Source organism: Fusarium graminearum, chromosome 1 (genome assembly GCF_000240135.3).
Source record: "Fusarium graminearum PH-1 chromosome 1, whole genome shotgun sequence".
In the NCBI taxonomy this organism is placed as follows: Eukaryota; Fungi; Ascomycota; class Sordariomycetes; order Hypocreales; family Nectriaceae; genus Fusarium; species Fusarium graminearum.
The window spans coordinates 7,075,079-7,092,090 of NC_026474.1; the positions used below are offsets into that span (position 1 = coordinate 7,075,079).

A 17,012-nucleotide genomic window follows, 5' to 3' on the forward strand; every position below is an offset into this window, starting at 1 on the left:
GTGTTGGTCACAGGACATTTAAAGTCATGTCTCCCAATAACCAATGGATCAGGGCCAACTTCCTATACAACCTCGAACGAGATGGCTTCACTTTGCAACTACACACACCCAGAGCTTCAAATCGCAGATGGTCTCGTCCACCAAGAGACGGGGATCCTATTCCCTTACAATCCCGAATTTTACAACAATGCCACAGGGCTATACGGCCCAGGTGCCCTTTACTGCTGGTATCTGCTACTCGCCTCTGTTCTTATGCACTGGTTCTTCTGTTGTGTGAACAATTTAACGCCCAATTTTTCAAGCGACCTTTTAGGTGCTCTCGCGTACCCCTTGTTCGCTGCAACAGACTTACTTCTTCAGTCGGTGCGCATGATGGGAAAGGATGATCGTGCTTTGGCGATTTACTGCCTCGCCTTTCCCGACTCTCCCATTTCGGGACCTCATTCTTTCAGCGACACGCCGTTGGATATGAAAAATATCCCACCTGACGTTCTTGACTTGGGTCAGCGCGTCATTGACATTATCGGGCCGTATAAGATATCTTGGACGGCTGGGTTGTTTCTATACGTTTTACTCTTTGGTCTCAGAAAGTCAGGCATATCATCCGAGAGCAAGTTAGCAAGCACTCGATCACCTTACCTTATTATGCACGCGGCCCTTTTCTACATTATTGTATCTGTCGTCGTATTTTGCTTCAGTCTTGCCGACCAGGGAATGGCATGGACTTTGTTCTTTTGGGAGGGATCTCGTCAAGCGATGCTAATCGGGACTTGGGTCTTTACCGCATTGCTAATCATGGTATTATTTCTCTCTATGACTCGACTAGTGCAGACGTTGAGAAAAGGAAGGAATGCTGAAACGAGAGAGATTTTGCACAGCATCTTGTCGGGCCTTCTTCCTGGGGCGGCGGTTCTGGCGGTTGCATTCGGTTTGATCATGTACTTTGGCACGACTGTTGTACCGGATGTAGCTATGCAGCTAACCGAGAGGGATCAACTCGCGACATTGATGGTTGGAATTGTGACTTGGGTGTATGCCATGCTGGACGTGTGCTATTGTTACTTTGAGCCACCAAATGCTGCTGGGGAGGTGGTAGACAAGTTCCCATAAGATGATAATTGGTCTACCATGTATCATGTTAAGAATAACGGTGGAAAACTACAGAATACTACATCTACCATGAGGAGATCGAAGACCTTGTATCCTTGAACGCAACTCCGCGACAGCACAAGATCTCCGCAATCGCTTATCAACAGTTCGTGGAGTTTCCTAACATGGACTAGTTAACCCCGCCTTTGCGATGCCGGACGACATGGAATAAGATTGCCGGGTTCCGTTTCCTTGTCGCGATAAGATGACGAGATAGGCAAACTTCTCATCATCTTCCCCTTGTCTATCGGATTCCTGATACGCGGACTCAACTGCTCAATCTTCCTGCATGAAGCCCAACTCCTCTCGGTTACACAGCTTGCAGACCAACAACGCCACCCACTTCTCGTGCAACAATGGCCCCTAGCATATCCCCAAACTCGGACAAGACCAAGAAGAGACCCAAAGTCAGAGGTGAGATATGCTCCTGTTGTTTGTGTTAAGGTTTTTAATGACATTTTTGTAGGCTGTTATCAATGCTCGCGTCGGCGCATAGACTGTGACCGCCAAGAACCAGAATGCGTAAAGTGTGTCACCAAAGGCATCAAATGCAGTGGCTTAGGCCTACGATATCGCTTCAATGATGGTATTGCTGCACGGGGAAAGTTTGTCGGCAAGACTTTTCCAGTTGTTGATATACCAGTGACCCAATCATCAAAACAAGAAGACGCCACAACTGCAATCAACAAACATCAAAGGGATGACCCTTTCAGAGAGAGTGGCTACGAAAGGATTGCCAAGAGTTCAGTTCCGACAGATCAGATAGCAGACGATACCACTGAAACGACAGATTTGGTGGTGCCAGATAACAGACCAATATCTATCCACTGGGGCTTGGATCACGTTGATCCAAAATCTAGATTCTGTCTTGGATACTGTATGTTCGCCAGGCCCGATTTCCTCAACACTCTAACGTGTTATAGTCTCCAACAATATAGCCCAACTAATCGCAGTCATCAACATGGGCTTCAACGGCTACAGAGATCTTATCCTACCAAGAGCAGAAACAGACCCTCTCGTGCGAAAGGCCGTTCTTCTCGTCGTTGAACAACATCTCTCTTTACAGAACGGCACCTCAATATCACTCGATCCTGCAGCGTATACGAGTCTTGTTCGAGAGCTTATTTCACGATCTCATCAGTGTGCCCCACAAGACGACGACTCGGCTCTCACAGCTTTGCTTCTGTTACATATTCGCGAGATGATTAGTGGCAGCGACAATTTTAGACTTATATATGGGTCTTTAAGAGTTGTAGTTAACGCTCTTGCCGCAAGGTCAGAGGATAAGAGGACTGATCTCAGAACCTTTCTTCAATTGCAGATCCTCAGGTACGCCAATCGCAATCCTTAGAATGTGAGCAAAATCTGACATTTTCGCAGGGTCTGCCTTTTCGGAGAATCACTATTCAACGAAACAAATGGCGTTCATTTCATCCAAGCACAGCAAAGAGCATGTCTCGAGTTTATAACATGGTGCGACCGTTTCCATCCGGAACTCAAAGATTTACTGTCCCAACTTGCCAACCTTACCACCCTCGCTTGCGACATCTATGTCCAGCGCGCCATTTTCAACCCTCCACCAGAAGAAACTACACATATGATCGAGGAGTTTAAGAAGGCCCTGGGCGAAGTAGACGCATACGCTGACATCGTGGGACGACATCTCCTGGCCTGGCCGTGCTTTATCGTCGCTGCTGAGAGTTCGACAGCAGATCATCGACAGTTCTTTTTGGATAAGTTGATCTCTTTGCATAATACCACTGGATCTTGGAATTTATTACGGGCGATTGATCAAGTAAAGGAAATTTGGGCGTCACAGTCTTCCATTAGATGGACGAGTATGTTGGGTGGGCCGACGCAGGCGTTTATAATGTGAGATTCGTTCAAGCATGAGATAAATGAGTCGGGGCATGCCTATGATCCGAGTACAGATGTTACCACCTTTTCTATCCTGTCCACGACCATATCAACTTCTTCTTTCGTGACTGTCAGCGGGGGTGAGACAATGACCATGTCACCCTGCATGCCATCAACGTTTCCAGTAGCCGGTATAAGCGAGATACCGTGATCAGAAGTCAAGCCAGCCTTGTGCAACTTTCCAGCGATTTGATCATCCAGAGGAAATGGCTCCTTTGTATCTTTGTCCCGGACAAACTCCAGCTTCATGCTCGTTAGCAAAATATCCACAAAATACCATGTATTAACTTACACCCCAGAAGAGTCCCCTTCCTCTGACATCTCCCACATTCTTGTGCCCTGCAAGTCTTTCCTTCAACTTTTTACCCAGGACTTTCCCAACCTCTTGAGTATTCTGCAGCATTTTATCCTCTTTCATGGCCATTTGCACAGAAAACGCGGCTGCACACGCAACAGGATGACCTTGATAGGTCTGACTGTGCGAGAAAGCACCTGATCCTTGTTCTAAAGTGTTGGCGACCTTGTTTCCGACAAGCAAAGCGCCCACTGGCATGTAGCCGGCGCCGAGACCTTTGGCAACTGTTTGAAGGTCTGGGACTACGCCCTCTTGTTCCCAGGCGTGAAGCGTGCCTGTTCGGCCCATGCCAGACATGACTTCGTCCATGATCAAAAGGGCGCCATGACGATCGCAGACTTCCCTCATCGCTTTGAAGTATCCTGGTACAGCTGGAGCACAACCCAATGACTTTAATTGTTAGTCGTGTTCCTTCGTCCAAGATGTTGACTTACCGTTCCAGAGACCGTTTCTGCAATGAACGCACACACGGTATCGGGTCCCACGCGTTTAAACTCATCATCCAGCTCTTTAGCGAGGCGTTCAACATATTGCTCTTCCGTCTCACCCTCTTTCATCTCTCGATAAGGATAACACGGAGATACGTGAGATACATTCGTAGCGAGGACAGGCTCGTACACGCCTCGTCGTGCTTTGTGGCCTCCAACTGATAGAGAACCCAGTGTATTTCCATGGTAAGATTGCTTCCGCGCGATGAACTTGGTTCGGTTTGGCTGTGGTGTCGGCAGTTCGGTGAAGTATTGACGGGCGATTTTTAAAGCTGCTTCCACGGCCTCGGTTCCTAAGCGCACTGGTCAACAAATTCTCATCTGACTTCATAAAGGTAATACTAACCGGAGCTGACGACAAACACCTTGGACATATGCCCATCTGTAGAGTCGGTGAGAAAACGCGATATCTTTTCAGCAGCTTCAGTTGTGAAGAAGGGATTGTAGCAATAAGCTACTTGATCCAATTGAGCGATGATGGCCTCCTTGACTCGTGAGTCATTGTGTCCAATAGATACAACAGATGCACCGGAAGATGCATCTAGAATCCTGTGGCCTTGATGTGTTTCTAGCCAACAACCCTCACTTCTGACGATTCTTGGCGGTGGGCTGTTGATTTTGGCATGAAGCGTTGACACGCTTGCACGGGAGATAGAGCAAGGAAACGTGCTGTTCCGGCACAGTCCTCTAGCAATTGCGCACGATGATGGCCGAGTCAGAAGTCGCATTTTGGATATTATTTGTATTAGAAGATATGAAGAGAACACAAGATGGGGATGAAGTTAACATATCAGGTGCTATCTATAACCTCCTCACTTTGTTATCATGTGTACAAGCGATGCGTCCAGAACGGGAAGCCAGAGTGAGAAGGGGCGTCCAATTACATGAGAGTCTAGGATATGGTATTGATAAACTTAGGCAATACAGTTCTGTGAGACCAGTTTCTCCATCGGCCTACTCTATTTGGAATAGTTTGTCTCTGTGTTGGCGTTGAGGATAGTCAAGGTTATCGGCGGTTCAACAAGACGTATAGATTCCTTCAAGACGATCAGTATTGGCCAATGAAACACTTGATGTTCTCTGACAACTGATCAGTATCGAAAGTAAATCATTATACGGCATTCGACAAGACTTAATTACCTTGACCTTGCCGGCTATGGAATATTTATCTTTACGGTGGTATGTGACCGTGAAGACGGGTGTTGGTGTTTAGGCCCATGTTCATAAACAAGGACACCATCAAGTTACTAAACAGCATATACATCGGCAGCTGCAAGCATAAGAAATAAGATTAGTGAGTCAATTCATGTTGATTAGACCATATTTTTATGTTCTTTATTCTTGTAGCCTAAAGCTCTGATCGGCCAACCTTTCTGTCGTGACGCATTGTTTACCTATTGTTACTGTCGGGTAAGCCTTATCTTGTCGATCACTGTAGATGCCGAGGCTACTCTCTCCACATTCCAGCCAACCCGAGATAGGCTCACCAACACTTCAATTAATACACCACAGAAACAGGAACATCTTATAGAATAAACTGCTATTGGATAGCTATGCAGGAGGCCTTTCAATATAAACACAATGCCTTCAATGTTTCAATTGTTTGGGCATTGAATGTGCAATATCTGTGTTGTAACCCCGCTCACCAACCTCGACGTTACTTCGCCCCACTGATATTAGTATTGCCAGCTTCCTCATCAAGCTACTCTCCCCAATGCCAAGAGCCCAATTCTTGCTTAATATCATGCTTAAACAAAAGACCGACGCGGACGATCTCTTGAGATTAAGCAAACATGCAGGGCGGAGGTAAGAAATAGAGACCGCCGGTTTATGAACTACCTATTTAGGAATCTCGTGGATGTAGCTATAAAAGCAGTTCTCCCTCCAACTCGTAAACCTTAAGAAGCCACTCCTCTAAGTTCAAGCAAGATGTTGACAAAAGCAGCCTGCCTCCTGGGCTTCTCAGCCATATCTGCCGTCAATGCAGTTCAATACGGATACAACCATGTTCCTGTTCGACCGGATCCCCCGCTGATAGCTGCCAATTTCAAGGATGTCGACATTAAATTGTTGTCACCCGCCTTCCTCGGGGATAGACAGCCAGGGTTCAAGAATGGTACTCAAGGACCAACATCACATGAAGATATGGGTATGTCGCCACGTGCCATTGAAGATTGCAGTTCACTGATGAAAACAGAATCGTTCATGGAAAAAATCGCTTCCAATAATGATTACATGTCGTATCACACAACAAACTTCACATCCGAGGAGTTCCGCTCATTTCCATACGTGAAGCTATCAACAGCCAAAGGACGTCGCAAATCAAACAAACTGCGAATCTTTATCGACGCCAGTGTCCATGGAAATGAACCAGCTGGAGATGAGTCCATGCTCGCTCTCCTCGGCAAGTTTGACAATGACCCCAAGTGGGCTGCCAAGATGCTCGAGGATGTCGACATCGTCATCATGCCTCGGTACAACCCCGACGGCAACTACTATTTCCAACGCATTCTCGCTTCCGGCCTTGATCCCAACCGTGATCACGTCAAGCTTGCTCGTCAGCAGACGCGTGACATCAAGAAATTCTTCAGTGAATTTGCGCCCCATGTTGCGATTGATATGCACGAGTATGGCGCCGCTTCGAGATACGGCAACTATGTCCAGGCTGCGGATGGTCTTTTCTCTGCTGCGAAGAACTTGAACATCAACAAGAACATTCGTGAGATTTCGGAAAAGCTGTTTGCTAAGAACATTGGCGAGGATATGGTCAAGGCTGGCTTGAGGTGGGAGCCATATGTGACTGGTTCAACCAACTCGACACCTGGTTATGTCCCCAAGTAAGTTATGTTCTCCTCTTATCGAAATCCCCACCTAACAAGTCGTTCAGGTTCTACGAGGCTGGTTCAGATGTCAAGATTGGCCGCAATGCCATGGGCACGACTCAATGCATCACTTTTCTGATTGAGATGCGAGGCATTGGCCTTGCTGATCAAGAATTCCAACGCCGAACCGCTGCTGGTCTGACCATGGCCAGCTCTATCATCGAGACAGCTGCTAAAAACGCAGAGAAAGTGTTCGCGACAGTCGAAGGAGGCATCAAGGATTTCATCAAGTCTAATGACCCCATTGTGATCACCGATTACACAAAGTTCAGCACTCGCGAGTTTGAAATGATCGACGCAACCAACGGCTCCGTCGTCAAAGTCCCTGTTCAGTTCGCTTCTACAACACCCACAACCGCGAACCTTACCCGATCTCGGCCTGAGTCTTATCTCATTCCCGTAGCTTGGTCCAGTCTTGCAGAGCGCCTTAAGATTTCTGGCCTTGAAGTGAAGACTCTCGATAAGCCTTGGAGCGGCACCGTTGAGGCTCTCAACGTCACGTCTTCTGAGCTCAGTAGATCTTACTACGAAGGTGTTGTGCTTGCGACTATTACAACCGAGACGAAGAAGAAGGAGATTAAGCTGCCAGCTGGCAGTTTCCTTGTCAGCACCAGACAGAAGAATGCTGGTCTGGCATTTGCTGCTCTTGAGCCTGAGAACATTGATTCTTATGCCAGCGCCAACATTATTCCGTTGGATGTTGGTGATGAATATCCTGTTTTCAGGGTTATGAAGTAATCATGGAAATTTACTTCATCTTCCTTGTGTAGGCGGGCCTTGAGGCCGTTGATATGAGGCCAAAACAATTTAGACTATTATTTATGCAAGCCCAGATAGATCTTCAGGTCATCAGTTTATTGTATCCTGAAGCGAAAACCTGGATTTCCTTTAGATAGACAAAATCTACAACATAGTATTGCTAATACTCAAACTTTATCTGATCACCTTCGCTGGAATGTTGACGAGGCTGGTGACTAAGAAAGACTACACCGATCCATCATCCTTGTCACCGCCAACCTCCGCCTTTTCCGACATTCATCATCAATTAGAACAAAGACAAGATGCTCGTCAAAGGAAGTGAATCTGTTTCAGAGGCAAAGCCTTACAAGCGCATTGTTTTCTATCATCAGACTCAGTACAAAGACGAGAGATACATCTCGTTACAGCCCACAATTCTCCCGAGTGTAGGCGTCACACACGTCATCGTCGCGGCTATTCACCTCAACACGCCGACGCGTATCACCCTCAACGATGATCTCTACGACGCAGACAAATTTATCCCTCTTTGGGATGAAGTCAAACAACTTCAAGCAGCAGGTATAAAAGTCCTCGGCATGCTCGGCGGTGCAGCTCAAGGGTCGTACACAAAACTTGATGGCTCCCTTGAAGGCTTTCACAAATGGTACCAACCACTGCGCAAGATGATCAAATGGGCTGGCTTCGATGGTTTAGACCTGGACATTGAAGAAGCAATGTCCCTCGGCGGTGTGATCCGTCTGATCGATCATCTCAAAACCGACTTTGGCCAATCCTTCCTCGTGACTCTCGCGCCTGTCGCACCAGCGTTGCGCAATGAACAGAATCTGGGCGGTTTTAACATGGAAGAGCTCGAAAAGGGTCTCGGGTCGCGCATAGCATGGTACAACACGCAATTCTACTGCGGCTGGGGCGACATGAGCGAGCCACACGACTACGACAGAATAATCGCGCGCGGATGGCCGCAGGAGAAAGTGGTGATCGGGTTGGTCACCAACCCGTCCAACTGCTCTGGCTACGTGAAAGAAGCAAAACTGCGAAAGTGTCTCGGGGAGCTGGTGATGAAATATCCACGTATTGGCGGCGTCATGGGCTGGGAGTACTACAACGCGAGGACGGAGGAAAGCTCCGAGCCATGGAAGTGGGCCGAGATGATCAATGACATATTGAATTGTGATTCTAAAGCGCAGGGAGGGAATATATGAGGGTCATATATCGTAGTCGCGATGGAGAAGCTGTCATTTTTGATAATATCTATGACGACAACCGTGCGCCACGTCCATCAGGGGTAGACACGCGACACTACAAAGACCCCAGATTATTTATTTTCCATTTTTTAATACGATGCTCTAGACATCAAGGTTGTTTATTATCCTGCAAAGCATTACATCTCTAATTCGCCAAGATGGGTTCTGAAGACGATGACAAGAAGCACATGGAAAACCACCAACATCAGTTTTCCCACGACAACCACGATGATTGGGAAACTCAGCCTCCATACATGAGACCCGATGAAGCTACTGAGAAGCGAGAGAACTTTGAGAAAAAGGTTCACGGGTCGTGCCACTGCGGTCGAGTGCAATATTGGCTGAACAGTGATAAACCACTTGCTTCAAAGTACTGTCATTGCATTGACTGCAAGAAGATCCATGGTGAGTAATCCAATTTGACCCAGTCCTCTGGTCTATAACTGACAATTACAGGTGCTCCTTTCCAATGGGCTGCCATCTTTAAGAAAACCGATATTGGTTTGTCTCTCCGCACTATGGTCTGGTTTATACATGTACTAACAGTCTCAGCTTTCGAAAACGGGGTCAAGAATCTTCGTTTCTACAAGACCTCTTCCGGCAAGAACGAGCACATCCTTCCCTGCAAGGTGGGCTGCGCAGAGTGTGGAAGTTGGATCATGGACGAAGGTCGAAACATGGTCCTTCTGTTTCCCACGCTGTTGAACCTTGACACTCCTCAGCTCCGCGAGAATTTCCAGCCCCAGTGAGTCCTCATCAGAAATTGAGTTATAAATAGATACTAACTGTAGTAGATGCCACATCTTTTACACTTCAAGAGTAGTTGACATTCCGGATGGAAAGGACAAATGGACCAAGCTTGACAAGGACAGTGAGCTCATGAAGGACGTGGATTAGTTGGGTTATTTACGATTGATGACAAGCGGCGGCGTTGTGTGGAGTATGATCGGTATTCGACCGAAGAGACCTATTTATGAAACAAATATGGCATTTATCGTAAGGACGTGATGATATCGTGAAAGACATTGTCTTTTAAATGAGGTGTTGACTACAGAAGATCGCGGCAGTCAGAAGCACAATAATTGATGCCTTTGTATATCTCAAAAACGACGTTAGATCTCAACCAATCACAAAGCAATTCCGGGCGAATGGTTTAGTGGTATAATACTCCCTTAGCATGTTCTCGACTCCGAGTTCTTCATTGGGAGTGGTCCAGGGTTCGATTCCCTGTTCGTCCAGCTTCGGTGGTTTAATCCCACCTTTACCACATCTTTTTTTGTTTTTGTCGCGTATGTGATATCCATACTAACTAACCACTACGAAGAAATCGTGGCCGTGGCAGATGTAAACATCGCGCTATCCTTAGACGGGGTCATTATAGAAAGACGTACTTGAATGAATTGTAAATGCTAGCATCCCACGTAAGCCGCGCCGCATCATGAATCCTTCGTTCATACTAACAAATGAACCTTTCCCCTCATTTCCTGGCAGCATTCTTTTATCTTTTTTCCATGACTTCAATCATGGCCACTTTATGCGCAGCCATGAAGCCTGCAGTAGTTATTGTACCCGGCAACTTCAGTCTCCCTCGCTTCTGGAGCACCATCCAGCAATCAGTCCAAGACAAGGGATACCCTGTCGAAGTCGTCTGTCTGAAATCGTCGAGAGAAGAAACTATCGATCCTGCACCTGGATTGGCTGATGACGTGAAAGAAGCTACATCAGTCCTCAATAAGTATATCGATCAGGGAAAAAATGTTGTGCTACTTATGCATTCGTATGGAGGCATGGTTGGAACCGAGGCTACTCGCGGCCTGGCTCGCTTCGAGCGCGAGAAAGCTGGTTTAAAAGGCGGGATCACTTATCTGGTCTTCCTGGCTTCCATCTTTGCACCGCCGGGCAAAAGCACAAGGGGACTATATGAGGCGAATCCGGGTCGCTATCCCCGTCGAGAGGTAGGTTGAAACCATGCAGTCACGTACGCAAGCGCTGACGTAAATAATTAAGGGCGATTACCTCGTCTGCGATGAAGACACGGCCATGTGCTTTTACAGTGAACTGACGAAAGAGCAAGGACTGCCACTGGCTCAAGCCGCCTCCCATGTCTACCAAGCTGCAAGAGCGTTTGGAGACGAACAAACATACGACGGTTTCCACAAGCTTATTCCTTCGAGTTGGATACTCACTAAGAAAGATGTGTTGGTTCCGGAGGCTGCGCAGAGAATGTTTGTTGCTCGGCTTGAGAAACAAGGAGGCCGGAGTGTGCCTGTGGTTGAGCTTGATACAGGTCATTCACCTCATCAAACAAACCCGCCATTGTTGATGGATACTTTAGAAAAGATACTCGAGCGATTGTCTTGAATAATGAAGATTTTATGTTGTGCAATATCGATAGGTGTTGTGTTTCAACGGTCAACGGGATCCATCATTATATGCTGAGTAACAAAGTGCATCAGAACTGTTTCCAGGGCTGGGTACAGCTCAGTTATGTTGCCACATCAAAATACGCATATTCAAAACTTTTATCAGCCATTTCCCAACATTCAATTGATGCAGGCACTCAATATTAGTCACCCAAATCGTCGTGTTCATTCCAATTGAAGGTTTCTTTGTATCGGTTCGTCACATTCCTCGCTTACCCTGTAAGATGGCGGGAAGTCGCGTTTGACCCTTGTAAAGGACAACAATGTCTTAGCGCCACTCCCTTGCATGGCCCCTGTAGATCTGGCCATCGCGACAACTTCATTTCGGTTCGAAACTTTTTAACATTCAGTATTTTATAACATCAATTAATTGACTGGATCATTCACCAGAACATCATGTTATATCCCCTCGGTTGCTCCAGTCGAATGTATTCGGTGAAAACACATTCTATTGACATGTGACTACCTAGGTAGCTTGGATCATTGAACAGATACATCTTCAATGCATCATCCACCCTCATCGGTTTGTGAACAATTGAATGATCTTCCTATGGATATGAGTGCCCCGATTATCGAAAAATTCTTTCCCTCGGCTGTGGTTAAGGAGGTCAGGATACCCATCCCTCAAGATATTCGCCCATCACGAGGTGAGACATTGGGTACTCTCCATTCCTCTCAACCCATATTACCTCCCTCAAACACGCTGCGATCTAACTGAGAATAACAGAATTCCAGTCCAGTCCATTTTCCTATCATTTAGTGCGTTTCATCAGCTTTACTCTGGGTGGTTCCAGCCACACTTGAGAACGATGTCCTGAGGAAAATGTCTCTCCCTGCATAATGAGTACTTGCCAGCTATTGTTACCATCTACAAAGCAAACCGACTGGAATGCGCGACTCCTGAAAACCACTTCAGTGATTATCACATTGTTTGGAGTGTAGTTCTGGACCGGGGAGATATTCCCAGCCACACGGCTTGACGTGTCTCGTCGTGCGAACAATGCAGTATTCTTTGTAAAGTGCCTTTAGGCGAAGGGGGGTTAGCATTCTGTTCCAGAATACAATGGTAGGGCCCTCGCAATGTATATCAAGCTGGTCGTCTCTCGCCATTGAGGAAGATCATCATCACCACAACCTTCTAATCATACAGCAAAGGGGTTCAACTCTTCACTCCTGTTTGATCCGTCTATAACACTTTCCATCACATCAAAATGAGACGTTCACTGGCTTTCTTGGCTCTTGTTGCCACATCCTTCGCTGTCCCCCAAGCAGTTACAGAAGACATCAGCCCCAAAGATGGTCCTCCTAAAGGATGCACAACATCATACAGCGGTCAGTTCGAAGTGACGATCTTCAAACCCAGCAACATGAAGCGCGATCTTAGCGAGGTGAGATAGCAGGCCCTAACGATTAAATCTCATCTACTGACAAATAATAGAAGCGTTCATGCAACGGCGAGGGCGTTCTTGTCCTTAATCTCAAGGATGGAGTCCTCAAAGACGCCCAAGGTCGCACAGGTTATATCTCTGATAGCTACCAATTCCAGTTCGACAAGCCTGCTCAGTCTGGCGCAATTTACACCTCTGGCTTTTCCGTCTGTTCCAACGGCACTCTTGCTCTTGGTCCATCGGCCATCTTCTGGCAGTGCAAGTCAGGCGACTTCTATAACCTGTACGATCGCGACTGGGCTGAACAATGTGAGCCTGTCGAGTTTGGCGTCATGCCCTGTGGCAAGGGAAGTTCTTCCAATTCTGCGCCCAAGGAGAGGATTGTCGGAAGCAGCGTCGTCGCAACAACTGTTGTGACTGTTGTGTCTGATGGTACAACCAAGGAGGTACCTACCACTATTGCGGTGCCCATGTGCCAGATTGGTGATGGACAAGTTCAAGTTCGCACGACGCCTTGCGATGACATGGAACTTCCTGTCATCACTGCCCCTCCTGTTAGTCAGGTGTCGGATGGCAAGCTTCAAGTTCCTACCACTGCACCTCCGGCACCTCCTGCTGTTCAGCCTCAAGAGAACCCCGGCGATGCTGGCAAGCCTGCAGGTGATGCACCTGGCAGTGGTAACGGTTCTGAAGGCGGTGCGGGTAGTGATGGAGGTAACTCTGGTGGCGATAACGGTGGAAATGGCAATGGCGACGAAGGTGGTAGTGGCAGCGATTCAGGCGATAACTCTAAACCTGGTGCTTCACCTGCTGGCAACTCGGCACCAGAGAACACTGGCGCAGCTTCTCAGAACTGTGCTGACTCGGATGACGGATCTTGCGGCCGCGGTCAAGGAAGCGCTGATCGCTCCGGAAAAGCCAAACCCACAGCAACCGATGAAGAAGTGCTGGCCACTGACTCCGGTTCCCCTTCAGAGACCGACGGCACAGAGGAGACTGGCACTTCTCGTAGCGGTAGCACACGAGCTGTCAAGCCTTTCCGACCTCAAAGTACTGATAGCGGTGATGCGGAAGAGACAGACAGCGGCGCGGATTCAAGCTCGGGCGACAACTCATCTTCAGACGCTGCTCAATCCAATGGGTTGAGGATTGTTGCAAGTCTAGGCATGGCGTTTGTCTCGGCTATGTTGGGAAGCCTATTGATCTTGTGATGGACACGAGGAAAGATGTATTGTGTTTATGATTGTCATCACTTTTGCATGGATTTGGTGTTTTGTATGTTTTTAATTACTTTTTAAAAAATGACTGCTCTTTGCATTGGGTCGCATTCGATCCAATAATGTAGGTATGTTCAGGTGTGAGATTATGCCCTGTCAGGCTGAACGAGTAAAGGTAGGCTGTAAAAGAAACAACGCATTATTGCATATTCGGCTGTGCAGTGTCTAACCCCGCCTCAACCTGAACTGGCCATGCTGATATTTTTCTGCATTCTGAATCCGAACTTGGTTTGCATCAATACCAGACCAACATGGCTCAGTCCAATACTAAGAATGAGAACCATGAAAGACACGGATTGTTTATCCTCCACCCTAATTCAGATGAACCATACGACGAAAGTAAATACTTGGTTGAGTAAGTGACGGAACATCGAGTATTTTACGCGAGGCTGTCTTGGTTCTGATTCCTAAACAGTATTGTCGCGATACATGGTCTCGGTGGCCATCCATTGAAAACATGGACGGAAAAAGAAGATCGGCATCTGTGGCTGCGAGACTCTTTACCATTTCATGTTCCCGAAGCGCGAATTATGAGCTTTGGATATGATTCAGTTGTACTTTTCGGGAAATCTCGATCCCAGATCTGCGATTACGCCCTTGATCTCGCTAATCGGCTGGAGATATTTCGCCAAAGCCCACAAGAACGTTGCCGCCCTCTGCTCTTTATCTGTCATAGCCTCGGCGGCGTCGTGTTCAAGGAGTTCCTCGTCCAGGTCACACTGAACAAGGATCTCGAGCACCTAGCTCAGAGTGTTTCCGGTGTTGTATTTCTTGGCTGTCCTCATAGAGGCTCTCGAGTTGCATCCCATGCACGTCTGCTGTCAAAACTTATCAATAACGCAACGCTTGGGACCGGTGCGAGATCTGATCTATTAAAGACACTACAGGTATCGTCCGCCGAACTGGAAGCGGTTTCTCAGCACGCAAGATATCCTCTAAAGTCTATCGTCATTGTGTCTTTTTACGAGCAGTTACCAACGGGACGAAGCATGGTAAAAATCAACAACTCAAAATAATGGTATAATCTCTAACAGTGAAAATTAGGTGGTAGAACCATTCTCAGCAATTCTGGGTCTCCCCAACGAGCGTGCTGTTCCAGTCACTGCCAATCATCGAGGCCTTGCCCATGTTTCACCAAAAAAGCCTCACCAGTACCTTCCAATCTGGTCCTCTATAAAGCAACTTGCGGAAGGTCAGTGATTGTATGATTTCTTACGTAGGCACACTGTTAACATTATAGCTCAGGATGCGTAACCTCGATAGAGGCTGACAATCGAGAACTTCTTGACGCTCTGTTTTGCCTTGATCCCAAAGCGGCACAAATGAGGCCTCGACAATCACAAAATGGCACTTGCGAATGGATATTCAACCATCCCAAGTATGTGAAATGGCTGGAGTCCACAGAGTCCCCATTACTTCTTCTCACCGGTCTCGCAGGATCTGGAAAGAGTGTTCTCACACGATGCGTGGCAGAGCATCTTCAATCTTGCGGGTTGAGCAGAGACTCGGATTCTGGTTATCTTGTCGTCAGTCTCTTTTGCTCATATATGGATACTGTCTTGAATACCGTGGATACAGTACTCCGAACTCTGTTGCACCAGCTCATTCAGCTCAATCCACGTTGCGGTATACTTGTACGTAACCGCGTAGAAAACCGCAAACTGGGGGGAACAGTTTTCGATCTGTCAACTAAAAAGATGTGGGAAGCTTTGCAACAGGTTCTTTCCATGCAAACTATGAGTCGTGTCATTATTGTCATTGATGCAATCGAAGAGCTTAGCGCCGCTGTTGCTGCTGCTGTGCTTGCTGGCTTGTCCGAAATTGCCACCAACCTCCACAGACAGCATATTGCACTGAAAGCCTTCATCTCAAGTCGCCCAAGTACTGAATTAAGTAGCAACGAGCTTGAAGGACTCGAAATACTGCATCTAGGTGATGTTGACATGGAGAGGGATATTGAGAGATATCTCCGAAGCTCCATTGATGACTTGAAAACCGAGAACAAGAGTTTCAACGCATCTATCACACCGACTCTAGAGCAGAGAATTGTTACCTCCATTTCAAATACTGCAGATGGCATGTTTCTTGTGGCCGTGCTCACATGGGAAGACTTCCAGACAGGTTTATTTTGGAATGAAAAGACGATAACCGAGAAATTAGACGATGTCCTCTCACTGGGTACCAGTATGGTAACATTCTACGACAAGCTGATAGAAAGGATCGAAGATTCTGTTCTTGAAGATGTATTACAGATTTTCGCTATCTTGGCCGCATCTGCACGTCCCATGACCGAAGTTGAGATTGGGACAATCCTGGGTATCTGTCGATCGAGGGGGCCTATACATCAGTCAACCGATTTCGAGCCTTATCAAAATTTGAATGCAGTGATAGAACGAGAGGTTCCGCATCTGATATCTCTTCAGGATGATGGCACAATGGCCTTTATTCATTTATCATTCAAAGACTACCTCGAGAGTCAGAGTGACTTTGAGGATATCATTGAGATGGGACGTCAAACCATCACCAAGGCTTGTCTAATCTACCTCAAGTTGCAGGATATGTTAGAAAGTGCTTCGATTGAAACGGATCATACTGGTATGAATCTTTGGCCACGGAATCTGGAACCTTGAGACGTACTGATTTGTAATCCAATAGAACTTACTGCACAGTATCCCTTTCTTGATTACGCTAGCAGCCACTTTCTATGGCACATCGAAGGATTTGCAAGACACGACCCCATGTGGCTACTATTCTCTGATACAGCTGGGGAAAAGAGCATATGGTCTTTGAACTCGCTATGGCCGGAAGGGAAATACTACGGAACGACACCTTTACGATTTGTCCTCAGCAATATGCCTGAATCTGTTGCACTCTCTCTTGCACACAGCTTTGAGGACCACGGCTATGACATAGACGAGACATGGTCATCATGTCCTGGGAGAGCGCTCCAATACTGTTGCATGAATGCAGATAATGAATTCGGAAGGAGAGCGGCTCTGTTGCTTCTTGATCTAGACGCAAACCCAAATCTTCCCAAGGATCCTTTCCGTTCCAATCTTGGACTTGCACTTGCGGCTGAAGCTTGGGACTTGTACGATGAGCTACTATGTCACCCGATGACAGACCTCAG

The 17,012-nt window shown here is 47.1% G+C and overlaps 8 protein-coding genes and 1 non-coding gene across 9 annotated transcripts; 8 read left to right on the forward strand and 1 right to left on the reverse strand.

The window, feature by feature from the left end:
* Positions 1-81: 81 nt before the first annotated feature.
* FGSG_12080 (uncharacterized protein) lies at positions 82-1,110 on the forward strand (the record flags this gene model as incomplete). The annotated part of the gene is made up of 1 exon (XM_011319749.1): positions 82-1,110. One exon carries the CDS (start codon positions 82-84, stop codon positions 1,108-1,110), a length of 1,029 nt encoding a protein of 342 aa, XP_011318051.1.
* A 395-nt stretch (positions 1,111-1,505) lies between these two features.
* Positions 1,506-2,500, forward strand: FGSG_02167 (uncharacterized protein; the record flags this gene model as incomplete). The annotated part of the gene is made up of 3 exons (XM_011319750.1): positions 1,506-1,563; positions 1,616-2,026; positions 2,073-2,500. 3 exons carry the CDS (start codon positions 1,506-1,508, stop codon positions 2,498-2,500), a joined length of 897 nt encoding a protein of 298 aa, XP_011318052.1.
* A 563-nt stretch (positions 2,501-3,063) lies between these two features.
* FGSG_02168 (uncharacterized protein) lies at positions 3,064-4,637 on the reverse strand (the record flags this gene model as incomplete). The annotated part of the gene is made up of 4 exons (XM_011319751.1): positions 3,064-3,309; positions 3,359-3,811; positions 3,856-4,202; positions 4,256-4,637. 4 exons carry the CDS (start codon positions 4,635-4,637, stop codon positions 3,064-3,066), a joined length of 1,428 nt encoding a protein of 475 aa, XP_011318053.1.
* Positions 4,638-5,838: 1,201 nt separating this feature from the next.
* FGSG_02169 (uncharacterized protein) lies at positions 5,839-7,529 on the forward strand (the record flags this gene model as incomplete). Its single annotated transcript, XM_011319752.1, has 3 exons — positions 5,839-6,058; positions 6,107-6,746; positions 6,797-7,529. 3 exons carry the CDS (start codon positions 5,839-5,841, stop codon positions 7,527-7,529), a joined length of 1,593 nt encoding a protein of 530 aa, XP_011318054.1.
* Positions 7,530-7,852: 323 nt separating this feature from the next.
* Positions 7,853-8,752, forward strand: FGSG_02170 (uncharacterized protein; the record flags this gene model as incomplete). Its single annotated transcript, XM_011319753.1, has 1 exon — positions 7,853-8,752. The coding sequence occupies one exon, from the start codon at positions 7,853-7,855 to the stop codon at positions 8,750-8,752; it is 900 nt and encodes a 299-aa protein (XP_011318055.1).
* A 200-nt stretch (positions 8,753-8,952) lies between these two features.
* Positions 8,953-9,691, forward strand: FGSG_02171 (uncharacterized protein; the record flags this gene model as incomplete). Its single annotated transcript, XM_011319754.1, has 4 exons — positions 8,953-9,199; positions 9,251-9,295; positions 9,341-9,539; positions 9,589-9,691. 4 exons carry the CDS (start codon positions 8,953-8,955, stop codon positions 9,689-9,691), a joined length of 594 nt encoding a protein of 197 aa, XP_011318056.1.
* A 245-nt stretch (positions 9,692-9,936) lies between these two features.
* FGSG_20547 lies at positions 9,937-10,032 on the forward strand. Its single transcript has one exon. It is a non-coding gene; the product is annotated as a tRNA-Ala (tRNA).
* Positions 10,033-10,317: 285 nt separating this feature from the next.
* On the forward strand, positions 10,318-11,155 carry FGSG_02172 (uncharacterized protein; the record flags this gene model as incomplete). The annotated part of the gene is made up of 2 exons (XM_011319755.1): positions 10,318-10,749; positions 10,802-11,155. 2 exons carry the CDS (start codon positions 10,318-10,320, stop codon positions 11,153-11,155), a joined length of 786 nt encoding a protein of 261 aa, XP_011318057.1.
* Positions 11,156-12,428: 1,273 nt separating this feature from the next.
* On the forward strand, positions 12,429-13,816 carry FGSG_02173 (uncharacterized protein; the record flags this gene model as incomplete). The annotated part of the gene is made up of 2 exons (XM_011319756.1): positions 12,429-12,605; positions 12,656-13,816. 2 exons carry the CDS (start codon positions 12,429-12,431, stop codon positions 13,814-13,816), a joined length of 1,338 nt encoding a protein of 445 aa, XP_011318058.1.
* Between the last annotated feature and the right edge of the window lie 3,196 nt (positions 13,817-17,012).